This window comes from Macroventuria anomochaeta, assembly GCF_010093625.1.
Source record: "Macroventuria anomochaeta strain CBS 525.71 unplaced genomic scaffold BU25scaffold_7, whole genome shotgun sequence".
Taxonomy (NCBI): domain Eukaryota; kingdom Fungi; phylum Ascomycota; class Dothideomycetes; order Pleosporales; family Didymellaceae; genus Macroventuria; species Macroventuria anomochaeta.
The window spans coordinates 444190-457073 of NW_022985368.1; the positions used below are offsets into that span (position 1 = coordinate 444190).

Genomic DNA, 12884 nt, shown 5'->3' on the forward strand with positions numbered 1-12884 from the left:
CTGTCGCGCACTACTCGCGCAAACCACTTTTACCTCCCCACGTGACTGCGCGCGGCGAAAGCTGCGGCGACTTCAAAGACCTCCGCGTCCCATCCCAACTTTTTCCAATCCTCTCTTCCACCACCCCTTCACACCCCACAATGCAGCGAGCCGTTCCGCAGCGAGCGCGCCAGCTCTGGGGCCATGCGCCGCGCGTGCGGTCCTTCCACAACCGGCACCGCAGACCATTTGCCAGCGTCTCCGGCTCCGAGCAGTACCTCCCTCCCACTACTCTGTCAACGACACTTGTCTGACTGTGTTACAGACCCTACGATGTAATTGTTATAGGCGGCGGCCACGCAGGTTGCGAAGCTTCTGCCGCCGCTGCTCGCTCAGGCGCACGCACCGCGCTCGTCACGCCCTCTGTCGAAAACCTCGGCGTCTGCTCCTGCAATCCTTCGTTCGGCGGCATCGGCAAGGGCACAATGCTGCGCGAAATCGACGCCCTGGATGGCGTCGTAGGACGCATCGTGGATAAAGCGGGTGTTCAGTTCCGAGTCCTGAATCGCAAGAAAGGGCCGGCGGTTTGGGGGCCGCGAGCACAGATCGATCGAGCGCTGTACAAGAAGTACATGCGCGAGGAGATTGAGGGGTATAGGGGGCTGAGTGTCGTGGAGGGGAGCGTTGCAGATATCATTGTGGATCGCACGGAGGAGGAGGGGAGGAAGGGGAGTTATGGGAAGATCACGGGGGTGCGGTTGGAGAGCGGACAGATTATTCCCACAGGCAATGTTGTCATTACGACTGGCACATTTTTGGGCGGGGAGATCCATATTGGACTCGACGCCTATCCATCGGGGCGCATGGGCGAGGCCGCAACATTTGGCCTGAGTAAGAGTCTAAGGGAAGCTGGATTCACACTGGGCAGACTGAAAACAGGCACACCACCGCGATTGGACGCAAAGTCGATCAACTTCAAGATCCTCGAGGCGCAAGAGGGCGACGACCCACCCATGCCATTCAGCTACCTGAACGACCGCGTGCAGGTAGAACACCAGCTACTTAACCACGAAACTCGCACCAACGAGGCCGGCCACGAAATCATCCGCCAGAACCTCGACAAAAGCATCCACATCCGCGAAACCGTCAAAGGGCCGCGATACTGCCCCTCGCTCGAATCAAAGATCATCCGCTTTGCAGACAAAACATCGCACATCATCTGGCTCGAGCCCGAGGGCTTCGACAACGACATCATCTACCCGAACGGCATATCCTGCACCGTCCCGCCCTCCGTCCAAGAAGCATTCTTGAAGACCGTGAAAGGGCTGGAGAACGTCAAAATGCTGCAACCCGGCTACGGCGTGGAATACGATTACGTCGACCCGCGGCACCTGCGCAGCACGCTCGAAACAAAAAACATCTCCGGGCTCTTCCTCGCGGGCCAAATCAACGGAACAACCGGCTACGAAGAAGCTGCGGGCCAGGGCGTGGTCGCGGGGATAAACGCCGGGCTGCGCAGCTTGGGCAAAGACGCCATGGTGCTGACGAGAGCAGATGGATATATCGGCATCATGATCGACGACTTGATTACAAAGGGGGTGAGCGAACCGTACCGCATGTTCACGAGCAGAAGCGAGTACCGCATGTCCGCGCGCGCCGACAACGCAGATACACGGCTCACGTCTCTCGGGCGCTCGCACGGCGTCGTCAGCGATAAGCGCTGGTCTGCGTTCTCTGACGAGTCCGCACAAATGAGCGCCCTCACGCAACTCCTCCAGAGCAAAACCATGGGCGCCCCGTCCTGGAAAATGGAGGGCTTCGATGTGCGCAACGACAGCACCAAGCGCTCTGCATACGACCTTTTGCGCATGGCGAACACCACACCCACGACTCTCGCTTCCATTCTCCCCGAGATCACATCCTACAGCCAGCGCATCCGCGATAGAGTGCACATCGAAGCCACCTACGCGCCGTACGTCGCCTACCAAGCCGCCGCGCAGGCGCGCTGGTTACGCGACGAGCAACTCGCGCTCCCGCTGGATCTCGACTTTGAAACCATCTTCGGGCTGAGTTTCGAGGAGAAGGCCGCGCTGAAGATAGCCAGGCCGGAAAGCGTGGGGCAGGCCCGACGTGTGGAGGGTGTGACGCCCACCGGCGCGTTAAGACTCCTGCAGTACGTGAAGGGCGTTGGGAAAGAGGAGCGTGAAAGGCGGTTCAAAGAGGAAGTAGAGAAGCGGAAAGCTATGTACCGAGACGGCGGCGGGGCGGCTGCGGGCGTCGCCGTGGAGGGGTTGTAAGCTATTCGAGAGATGTCAAGAGTATGCATTGGGCGGCGTTTATCCTTACCTTAGAGCCAGGCCTCGATGCTCTAGACGAGAGGCCAGACAGGGTTGTCAACTACGCTTGCTGCACCAATATACCACATGCCACTTCACACACCTCTCCGTGGTCGCCTCGGCACCCACCCTCCTGGCCAACCGATCGAACAACTGAAAGTCTGCAAGCAGATCCGGCTCGAAGAAGAAGAAGGACCCGTCAGTCCGCGGTGTGATCTTCTTTCGGCGACCAGCCGTGTCTCGCCATCTGCCAGGAGATGAATCCTGTAGGATCGCGGGACGCTCGGCGGGTTGCTTCCCAGGACATTGCAGAGGGAGAATTCTCATCGTCCATGGCCTTTGTGTTCGTCTTCATCGGTGAGGCCTCGGGTCCATCTGAGCGAGCGTTCGCGATAGCGTTGCGTTGACGCCGGAGTCGAGGTAGCGGTTGCATATTAGAAGCATGACGCAGACATGGTGTGAACAAAGTAAGGTGACTCCTAGCAGGGAAGTCTCTGCTGTGCACTCGCCTGCAACTGTTGCTGTCCATTGACCGTTGCTTGACGAAGTGTGTGTCTGAAGTATCTTTCGGAGAGGGAGTGTCAACTAGGTGGTGGCTGTGCACGAGTGAGACTTTAGCTGATAGGGAAATCGAGAAGAACTCACGTAGCTTGGAAGTGGTCGGCGCTGTGCAAATTAGTCTCCAGTAATGCATTGTGTACTTCCATCCAGTCCGTAGGCTGGTCGAGTCGCATGTCGCTGAAAGCATCGGAAGATTGAAGTCGCGAATAAGCGTTCTGCATTGTTGCAATATTATACACACGCCTCAAGCGGCGCCCTTCACTGTGGTATCCTATCCACAAGAAACACGCAGCGACCATCAGGGTGCGCGCACCAGCGTTCAGCGCCAGTACCGTCCAATAAATTTTGCAGAAAAGCGCTCGTATGCCAACAGGATATGCAACCATGTGAGAAAAGACAACTGCGCGCAGGCTAAGCGAAAAGAAAAGGGTACTCGTGTTCGTGACATCAATACCGGAAGAAAATGCATGCGACGCGATGCAATGCAAACATCGTAAAATGCCAGAATGTAAAGAAGAAAGAAACCTGATCTAGGGAATCAATAAGAAAGAAGAAAGAAATGCAGCCACTCTATCGAGGGTCGCCCAGCGCCGAATGTTTGTATCGTGATAAGACATCAATAAAGACAGTCGCTGGCGACCGCCTAGTAGTGGCTAGCCATCAGCTGCTGAGGTGTGGCCATAGCAGCGCCCATACCCAAGCCGGGACCAGGAATGTCGGCGTAAGAAGCAGGTACGTTGTGCGCACCGCCAAGGTACTCGTTACCGGATGTCGGGGAGTCCTCCTCAAGGTGGAGCTCCTCTTCACCCTCGAGATCTTCCTCGTTGAAGTCCTCAATAGGCTCACCGTCAGGACGGGGCTCGTGTGTGCGACGATGTCTGACTTGCATTAGCAACGATGACTCAGGAAAGATTGACGAGAGCAACTCACTGGGCAAGGTTGTCCGAGCGCGAGAAAGCCTTATTACACAGCGGGCAGACGTATGGTCGTTCTTGTGTGTGGGTGCGCACGTGCCTAAGCGCCAGATCGTCAGCGTCAATGCATAAAAATAGTCTGAGGTCTTGACCACCTATCAACAGGAAATGAGAGGGAATTAGGCGCTTACCTCTTGAGGTGTTCTAATCTCTTGAAGAGCCTGCCACATGTCGGGATGGGACATGAGTGAGACTTCTGAGGGTAGGGACCAATCTCCATCATGGTAGCACTGCGCGCGCGTCGGAAGACGGGTGCACCTGCCGCACGAGCAACGGCGCTATGCTGAAGAGGTGTCTCGAATAATTCGCCGTTAACCATGCTGTTGAGATCGTCGTGATGCAGCATTGCCGGCTGAGGCTCAGGGCTCTCCTCAACGGTGTTAAGAGGTGTACCTTGACGCGAAATGTCAACGAGAGGCTTAGACTCCTGGATTGGCTGGGCATAGCTTGTACTGTTGGGCGATGGCGAGTTGTGGTTCGACTCATCGGCCTCAGGAACAGGGTTGACCGACATTGACCGTCTCAGATCGCTTTGTCGGTGAACCTGGTGAGCATTGCCAGCTGCGACAACTGCGGCAGTGATGCCTGCAGAGAGGGACGATCGCCTCCTACGCTGCTTGTAGGTCGGCGAACCCTCAATAACGGAGTAGACATTCCCAGGCGCGAAAGGCCTCGACACTGGGTAGCCAGGGCCCATCAAATTTGACGGAGGAATGTTCATCAAAGGGTTAAATGTGTTGGGTACTGGAAGGTCGGGAATGGCGCTGTATAGACCAGTGTCCTCGTTGGCGATGTAAGCTGGCTCAGCACCGAGGCCAATCTGGTGCTGTGGTGGGGTAAGAGGCTCGAAAGACATGCCCCGTGTGCTGTAGTCCTCGTAGTGCGAAGAAACGAAAGAAGGAGCTGGCGAGTACTCCATGTAAGCGGGCATCGAGCTGTGGCGCTGGTGCACCTGCGAGAGTGGGATACCGTTGCGGTCGTACTGCAGAGAGGTGCTGAACTCGCGCTCTCGGCTCTTCATCACTGTAGGCTGCATTGTCGGCGGCATAGAAGGCGGCATAGACATCTGCTGGTGGTACTGAACCATGGGGTCCTCATGCTGCACCGGCTGGTGGTGTACTGGCTGGTGGTGTACTGGTTGGTGGTGTACTGGTTGGTGGTGTACTGGTTGGTGGTGTACTGGCTGGTGGTGCATCGGCTGCGGCTGGTGCTGGGGCATCTGCTGAGGAACCGGGACCATTTGCGGCGGTGGCATCGACTCTCTTGACAGCATGTCAGGCGATGGGTTGTGCTGGTACGAAGGCTGTACGTTGTTGTTGAACGACGAAGAGTTGGTTTGTTGCGCCTTGGTGAGCTGTTCGAAAAGAGACTGCGAGGAATCGAACTCGAAGGAAAGCGCAGGCTCGCTGACCGCCATAGTGGTCGCCTCCTGTCCCATCTTCTCGCGCTTCAGGTCGCGCTCCAGCGCGTCAAGGAAAAGGCGGTCGTGCGGTACGCTGTACCAGTAGAAGACTTTCTGCTTCTTCTGTGTGCGGATGCAGTTGTTCTTGTATAGGAAGTCGAGGAATGCGCTCTTGGGCTCCTCCAGCGACGCGTCTGTGCCGGACTTCAGATTGCGCAGGTCTGAGAAAATACCCTCCTCAAACTTCTTGGAGTTCTTGACGGGGCGGCCAAAGGCCTGGAATCTGAAGGACAGGCATCGTACAATGTCGGTACCCGAGATGTGGAAGAGGTTGTTCCTGCAGGCCAGTTAGCTATACCGTTGTGCATTCTAGCAGTGGGCGCACACACCATAGCACGCAGGAAACATATTCGCCTGTGGGCAGGAGGAACCTGCGGATGTACTGGTCTGGTTGCCAGTCGACTGGTGCTGAGATAAGGAAGTACTTCACTGCAGCGAGGTAAGTACACAGGAAGGCACACAATTGGGGCGCCCAAAGCCATGCGCGAGGGCAGTTGAGACACCGGTGCGGTACATACGGTTATCAACTTGCTGCAGGGCGACGATGCTGTCCGGCGGCAGGCTTTGCTGAGCGTCCTGGTCTAATAAGAAAGTCTCAGGCGCTACAGAGCGTGCCTGGGGTGGGGGCATCTGGGCATGGTGGGCGTTGGGAAACATGCTGCGCTGCAACACGTCCCTCTATAAACGGGTGTTTGGCGTCGCGAAGGTCAGACGTCGGTAACGTGTTGGTGTGAACGGCGCTCTGGAAACGCGAGGGGAAAGCGCGGTGAAGGGCCTGCCAGGTTCGAACAACGGAAGTTGAGGCGCAAAGCGAAAGAGAAATCGACCAGCGACGGTTTGAGATATGTTAAATGAGAATGAAATGTATCGCGAGTGGTCTCGACGGGTGGGTGAGCGAGCAGACGTGACGGGCTGGGATGCGAAACGAGGACTGGGAGGGAAAGCGGCAAGTTAAAGTGTCGCAGCGCTGAAACGCCCTGGGCTCTGGGTCTCTGCTGGCCTAGCGGTGTTTGAGAAAGACCTTGGCCATTGGTCTCTGCACCAGCCTGCAGACCCCTGCCACCAATCTATTTCGAGGCCCGCACTCTGGCGTGCGGGCGACTCATGGGACGGCCGTGCAGCAATGGGTGGTGAGTGTGAATAACTCCTAGCGCAGGCTTTGGTAAGTGGCTGGCCGCGGACGATGCTTGGTGCTGGTGCGGCGGGCATGTCGCTGCGAGGGAGCCCGGTAGCGGTGGATCAGTCTCCAGTCGTCCACTCCAGAGGTCCTGCAGCATGCCTGCGCTGCCCTGCGCGACCTCGTCAACGGCATCATGCATCAAGGCCGTCTGGACGCGGGCGTGCTGGAGGGCTCTCTGGGTGCCCTTTCCTCGCGGTTGTTCGCACCTGCCCCGCTCGCTACGTGCACCTGCCCTGTCTGCCCTCGCGACGCCATGCTCGAAATGACAGCTGCGCCGTGTGCTCGACCAGATCATCGCGGTCCGTCGGCTGCTGCGACCTCACCAGCTCAAAGTTAAACTGACGCAATAGGCGGCGTGAGAGCAGATCTGGCTACACACTCGCCTCAACACTGCGCTGCTGTTCGAGAGCCGCCTCGTGGGCGTTGTCAGGTGGGAGTGTGCAGCCGCACATGCACCGCTGCGTGCCCGGCGAGCGGCGCTGACGCTGTGCGATGCCGCAACGACTGTTCTCCTGCCTGTCCACCCAGTTGACACCGCCTTATCACTATTCCCGCTGTCACCGGAACTTGCCCAGTCCATAGAAGCTGCTCTATTATCACGCGAATTCGCGCTTCAGAGCCTGAGGTTGCGCTTGCGACCCACCGGCAAGCGCTGCGAAATCTTCCCATTTCACACCTCCTGCGAATGGCGGTGGCAGGGCGCACTCTGTGCCGTCGCAATCACAAGAGCATGTCATCATCGAGCTCATCCAGCCCGTTTCCTGAAGCCATCCAGTTATGGCTGTTCAACCGATGATGTGAGTGCGTCGAGATGCAGGAACCAGCAGAAGAAGCGTTGAAGCATCGTTTGATCATCGCTTTGAAACACGCTTTTTCCTCGGCCTGCGGGAATGGCCATTGGTTCTCTTCAGATCTCTCGCTCTCCAGCTTACCAGCATCTGCAATTTGCATGGTGGTTTGAGTGGTGATAAACTGCGCTTACGTCCTCAGGCTTCACTTCAGACAGCGATGCTCGCTGTTCTGCCGTCAATTGAAGGACTGCCTGTGCAGCGTAACGCTGCCTCTCAAGCCAGTAAGAGCGTAGTTGAATCCGTTTCATATTTGCTTTTAGCTAGTATAATCGTTCTAGCCGTTTTGTTGTGCGCACGAGTCAGCGAATGAGGAACGGCCGGTGGCTCTGCCTTTCGAGTATAAGCGCCGCTCACAACTGTCGACATGCAGCTTGGTGGCGTCACCACCTTCATGCAGTCGGAAAAAGGGTCGTCACAAACCCCACGTTTCGGTGTCTTCGGTACTTGCAGCTTGCAGTTTCACATATCGGAAGGTGTTATTGCTGCTGCTGCTGCTGCTACTGCTGAAGTTGATGACTGACGTTGCAATCCAGTTTGTCTCTTCGCTTATGACTCGCATTGCTCATTGGCTCCTTATGGTATGGTATTGGCGAATGTCACCGAGATCTGAGAATTTTGGTAGGCTTATTTCGGATGATGAACGCAACCGCACTCCGTCCAGATAGAGTGCGGAATTTTGGGTAGTGGGAATCCGGAATTCTGCCTCGTGCATCCTATCTGCGAACGCTTGGTGCCTTGCGGTAAGAATCTGCAGTGCCGTTCACGAAAACAAGCTCTTGCGTTTGTCGGCGTTGTCACTTTCATCGGAGCAAGTATCATTTTGGGACATAGGAGCCTGTACCTGCGTTAGCGGGGGCTGGAGTGGCACATCTGAAACTCATCCACACCCTTCGACGTGCTCGAACGGGATGTTAGGATGTTCGCTAGAAGCCAGATGGTCTCACTCGGAAAGACGCATGCCGTCGCTCGGATCAGCTATTCTGTATGCGTAGTAGGCCATTGCCGGTGCGCCATCGCACTGGCCGTTCTTGTGGCCGTGGAAGAAGCAATAGGGTTTCAACCAACGTTGGAAGCCGATTAGTGTTGACGACAAGTCATGTGTTGCAGCTGTGGCTACAAGCTCGTTCGATTTGGATGACATCGAGCCCCATCACTCCCTTTCTGGACAATTCGCAATCTGATAAATGAGTTTGGGCGAGTTGGTATACATGCAGAGGTAGCGAAAGGATGTAAGTAGCCGAACTATTCAGCCGAACTATCCGCTGCTTGCAGCTTGTACCTTTTACTGCGTGAAGTTTCAGACCCTGAGCATGGCCAATTCCATGAACCCAAATCGCAAGCAATGTACGTGAAGCGGGCGGATATCCACATTGCTGTAGTCCTCCGTTATCGAGTATCATGTCGATGTGTTTCAGCAGCAGTAGCCACAAAGTGATTGCTGATCAAGAACGCCGAGCGAGAAGAGGTCCAGGGCACAGATGCAGGGCGTGTTTGATGTCCCTGATCTGCTTCCGCCGCCTCAGAACTCGAAGCCATGTATCAGAGTCGCCGGAGTTTCAGAACAATCCGTCACTTGCAGAAGGGTCCCATGTGCAAGACTACACATTGGCCATCGCGGAAGATGTGATTAAGCCGCCGGCAATAATGTGCAGGCATAAGCCTAGGTCGATTTGAGAATCGATAGCTTCTTGGTGTTTGATCGAAGCCTTTCGCCGCATAACATTCGAACAACAACGCCTGTCAAAGTCAAAGTATCGTTTGCAAGCTTTCACACTCATGCCAAGTTCTCCTGGTTGTGTTCTACCTGCAAGCCTGACTCAAGCTCTCTCCAGAGTTACGCAATAACCATTGAAGGACTCGTTGACCATATTTCTGTCAAGGTTTCTTAGCGGCCTTGTGGTCGACTATGAAGCGACTCCACCAATTCGCCTTTAGTGCCAGACTTGATGCACGACACATGACACGGTGCAGCAATGCCAAACTTTATTTGGAGAATAGTCGGTAGAAGCCATGGAAGATGCGGCCCGTGCCAGGATGGGGGATGGGGTGGTTCGCATGTCTACACGAGATCGCTGCAATTAGCGTGAATCTTCTCTGGATATCCCGGTTCCAGACGACCGCGGAGTATGGAAAGCCAGCACTATCCTGCTTCACATGGTGAACTGTGGACCCGAGCTGGAGACCCCTTCTCGGAAATTTGCAAAGGTACATGAAATCGATAGCGGAGGTACCAAATATGGAATCTTGTGAAAGTTGTGTTGGTATTTTCTGAGCTCTGCGAAGTGCCTGGGTCGCAGTATGGCAATAACAACCGCGCTGCTCTGCATGGCTGATTGGACGGACGCTATTCCTGCAGTTCCTGCGGCACATCTTGTTCGTCCGGGAAGACCTAGAAGGCTCTGCTATTGTACTGTCTTCACGGGTAAGCCTCGGTCGCCATCGAGACTTTGGCACGTACGTGTACAATTCGAGAGAACGCATGATGAACTAGGTAGGAGAGCGAGGCGAATGTGGAGGTCGAAGGGAAGTCCACGTATCGGAGACCCTTTTCAAGGTGTGACAGCGGAACCTGGTACTGTAAAGCGGCAAAGTAAGGTTCAACCTCGTACACACGTAGCAAGTGATGCCTTCAGCTATCCACACCTCAGGGGGCTGCAGTTCGCCCTCCAGGGAACCTGACAATTGTGGCAATCTCTGAGTGATCCGCTGCTGCATAGAAGGCGCGGCAACCAAGCCGGAGCCTTGACTATTGTTGTACTGGTGAAGAAGGCTGTCCTGGCATGCACAACCTGCTCTTTGCGTCTGGACCACAATAAGGAGGCCATCAAGCCAGCGCATGCTGTGGCATTGCTGCATCGCGGACATGTTGGCATAGCCCAAGAAGCTCAACAAATCGACCGCTGAACTCCATGGTTCACTTCCACCTGCTAAAGGCATGTAGTCTGTCCCGGGAATATGAGCATCGTTCAGTGCCGTAGTGGCAGCGGATGAGTTCGACGACTGTCATGGCCTGTAAGTTTTTGGTCAGTCAAATTTATGCAAGTTCTCCATCATAACAGCTCCCTGCATCCACATGCGCTCGCGATGAGCATCATTGAGGCAAGGTAGATGGCCTGTGAGCCACAGGACGTCAGCTCCTTGCATCTGGTGAGCTGGCTTTCCTTCAAATATGATCCTGCATGGATGCTTCAAATTTCTTATGTAGGCCCTGCGTTGCTTTGGTCGAAGCGACGTCGAGTACATCCGCGGTGCTGGTGAGGTCTTGCATGGTCGGCAACAAACAACTCTCTAGCGTCATTGTTGCCGTGCAACTGGGGCGTTAGCAGAAGCTCTCTTGCAGATGGCAAACAAGCTTGTCACTTGATCCAAGCACGTTCTTAGCTGTCGAGCACAGCTCTAGCTCACAAACATTTGTTGCGCAATCTTCTTGTGTTGTGGAAAGGGAGTCGTGGTTGAGGGGAGATTGTGAGCTTGCTTCCCCTTTCGGGCGCTTGGGGGTCAAAGCGCCAAAGCCCACGTCGCAGGCGCGTCGAAGCCTTACCATCAAGTACACCAGGAGCCTACACCCTCAATAAGCATCTCGATGGCGTGCAGGATACCTACACTCTCCAGCACGCTTACACGCGGCTCTTGGGATGGGTCGCGAGCGGTGTTGAGGTTACGAAGCGGTCAACCTTTTCCCCTTTTCTCCTCACGTGCTTCGTGCACCCGGGCGCAAAACAACGATATAAAACAACGTCAGGCACTGTTGACAGCAAAAGGCAGAACATCTTATTTTCTGCAACAGTCTAGTGTCTTCAGCACATCAGTCAGGCGTAATGCCGAACGCGAAGATGGAAAGGATATCACCTCTCAGGGCGTACCTGAATGTAAGCAGGAGGTAGGTCAATATATATCCAGCGTTCTTCTGCGTCGATTCTTCCTTCGTTTTTCACGTCGGAGCGGGAATACAATGCGTAAATGCGGTCACACAGGGTTTGGTGGTATTGAGATCATCTTCATGCATGTCAAACGATGCACGAACACCACAAACGCATTGTATGCACAGATCCACGGCGACCGAGGGAGCTCCAATTATGAAATCAGTTTACCATCATGACATATACAGCATCACCTCGACCTTTGCTGACTATACCTTAGAACAATAACTTGTCAACAACAGCAAAGGTTGCAGCCACTTTGAAGTCCTCATTGAAACTGGACATCCCGGCACAGCGACATGAGCAAATCTACAACATACCAAACTTTCTCACTTTCACACGCCTGGTAGCGACTCCAGTCGTTGGGTACCTCATTCTCCATAACCAACATCTGGCTGCTTTTTCATTGTTCACGTACGCTGCATTCTCGGACCTGCTTGATGGATGGATAGCCAGAAAGTGGAAGCTGCAGACTGTTGTCGGCAGCGTCGTCGATCCCATGGCCGACAAGTTCCTCATGACAACTCTCGTCACATGCCTGGCAGTCAACGGAAGCATGGCGGCACCTCTGGCCGTTATCATTCTCGGTCGCGACGTCAGTCTGGCAGTTTCCGCTCTGTACTACCGATACGCATCTTTACCAACACCAAAGACCATGGCCAGGTACTGGGACTTTAGTCTGCCTAGCGCAGAGGTGCATCCCACACAGATCTCAAAGTTCAACACCTTCCTGCAACTCAGTTTGCTCGGCACCCTGCTCTGCACAAACCTCCTCCACGATCCTGCTGCGACCACATCCGCTGCAGGTGGATTCTTGATGTCTATCCAAGACATCCTGGGTGGCGAAGCCGGTGTGAAGGACCTCGTTACAGGACTTTCGGCTATCGTTGCCAGCACAACGCTGTACAGCGGTTTAGAGTACACATGGAAGAAGGATGCAGTTAAGATTTTGGGAGGTAACGAGGAGCTCAAGAGGAAGCAAGGTTTCCGCGGACGAATGATCATGGCTACCAGCTATGGAGCGTTTATCGCAGCTGCAGCTGCTCTGTGGTTTCGAGGCTCCTCGAAGGATGAGACGGAAGAACAGGGGAAGAAGGCATGAGCAAACAGTAGCTGGAGTCGACTGGCAACTATTGCGGAGCCAAACTTATATACTATAGCATCAATAGCGGGCACATAAGCATCTTGGGATAGTTCAAAAGTTGAGCATCCTACGTTTCGCCTGGTTGAGTCCATCCCTTGAGATATTTCTTTGTTCTATAGATCTTGAGTCCGTCAAAGCACGCGGAAATGATACCGACACATCAATATCAATAGTCAGGGCAACCCTGGGCTGCCCACTATATACGTACATACCTTGACATGACCTGGACGAACGCAATGGAGCCCCACACCACCATTCACACGTGTATTTACAGCCCTCGCCACACACCGTCTGCCTCCAAGGCAGCACAACCGCCTTTGCACAGCACGGTCGAGGCACTGTATCGTATGGACAGCGCAGCAGACGGTAAGCATACTTACTCCCAAGCCTCACAGAGTGCTGCAGTGACTGATCACGCGTCGAACCCAAGGAAGTCGAAGACACTCAAGACCCAGAGGACGGATTAGACGACATTGA

General features: G+C 54.8%; 5 protein-coding genes across 5 annotated transcripts; 2 read left to right on the forward strand and 3 right to left on the reverse strand.

The window, feature by feature from the left end:
* Nucleotides 1-140: 140 nt before the first annotated feature.
* On the forward strand, nt 141-2276 carry BU25DRAFT_335382 (GIDA-domain-containing protein; the record flags this gene model as incomplete). The annotated part of the gene is made up of 2 exons (XM_033702584.1): nt 141-253; nt 305-2276. The coding sequence occupies 2 exons, from the start codon at nt 141-143 to the stop codon at nt 2274-2276; spliced, it is 2085 nt and encodes a 694-aa protein (XP_033564571.1).
* A 119-nt stretch (nt 2277-2395) lies between these two features.
* On the reverse strand, nt 2396-3390 carry BU25DRAFT_257133 (uncharacterized protein). The gene is made up of 2 exons (XM_033701677.1): nt 2961-3390; nt 2396-2911 (listed from the first exon to the last, which is right to left on the reverse strand). The coding sequence occupies exons 1-2, from the start codon at nt 3260-3262 to the stop codon at nt 2515-2517; spliced, it is 699 nt and encodes a 232-aa protein (XP_033564572.1). The 5' UTR covers nt 3263-3390; the 3' UTR covers nt 2396-2514.
* BU25DRAFT_446615 (STE-domain-containing protein) lies at nt 3078-6369 on the reverse strand. Its single transcript, XM_033709499.1, has 5 exons — nt 5774-6369; nt 5642-5741; nt 3982-5589; nt 3807-3890; nt 3078-3754 (listed from the first exon to the last, which is right to left on the reverse strand). Exons 1-5 carry the CDS (start codon nt 5967-5969, stop codon nt 3520-3522), a joined length of 2223 nt encoding a protein of 740 aa, XP_033564573.1. The 5' UTR covers nt 5970-6369; the 3' UTR covers nt 3078-3519.
* A 3390-nt stretch (nt 6370-9759) lies between these two features.
* BU25DRAFT_419381 (uncharacterized protein) lies at nt 9760-10280 on the reverse strand (the record flags this gene model as incomplete). The annotated part of the gene is made up of 2 exons (XM_033707934.1): nt 9760-9918; nt 9957-10280. The coding sequence occupies 2 exons, from the start codon at nt 10278-10280 to the stop codon at nt 9760-9762; spliced, it is 483 nt and encodes a 160-aa protein (XP_033564574.1).
* Nucleotides 10281-10903: 623 nt separating this feature from the next.
* BU25DRAFT_362559 (cardiolipin synthetase) lies at nt 10904-12445 on the forward strand. The gene is made up of 2 exons (XM_033703742.1): nt 10904-11223; nt 11484-12445. The coding sequence occupies exons 1-2, from the start codon at nt 10927-10929 to the stop codon at nt 12363-12365; spliced, it is 1179 nt and encodes a 392-aa protein (XP_033564575.1). The 5' UTR covers nt 10904-10926; the 3' UTR covers nt 12366-12445.
* The last annotated feature ends 439 nt before the right edge of the window (nt 12446-12884 follow it).

What these genes read in the sequence shown, in the direction of transcription:
- BU25DRAFT_257133 (XM_033701677.1), bottom strand. Translation starts at nt 3,262, where the DNA reads ATGGTTGCATATCCTGTTGGCATACGAGCGCTTTTCTGCAAAATTTAT. An exon ending in GCCGACCACTTCCAAGCTAC is followed by an intron (nt 2,912 to 2,960) that starts GTGAGTTCTTCT and finishes ACTCGTGCACAG; the next exon opens with CCACCACCTAGTTGACACTC.
- BU25DRAFT_446615 (XM_033709499.1), bottom strand. Translation starts at nt 5,969, where the DNA reads ATGTTTCCCAACGCCCACCATGCCCAGATGCCCCCACCCCAGGCACGC. An exon ending in AGATTAGAACACCTCAAGAG is followed by an intron (nt 3,891 to 3,981) that starts GTAAGCGCCTAA and finishes TCTGGCGCTTAG; the next exon opens with GCACGTGCGCACCCACACAC. An exon ending in CGCTCGGACAACCTTGCCCA is followed by an intron (nt 3,755 to 3,806) that starts GTGAGTTGCTCT and finishes AATGCAAGTCAG; the next exon opens with ACATCGTCGCACACACGAGC.
- BU25DRAFT_362559 (XM_033703742.1), top strand. Translation starts at nt 10,927, where the DNA reads ATGGCGTGCAGGATACCTACACTCTCCAGCACGCTTACACGCGGCTCT. An exon ending in TACCTGAATGTAAGCAGGAG is followed by an intron (nt 11,224 to 11,483) that starts GTAGGTCAATAT and finishes ACTATACCTTAG; the next exon opens with AACAATAACTTGTCAACAAC.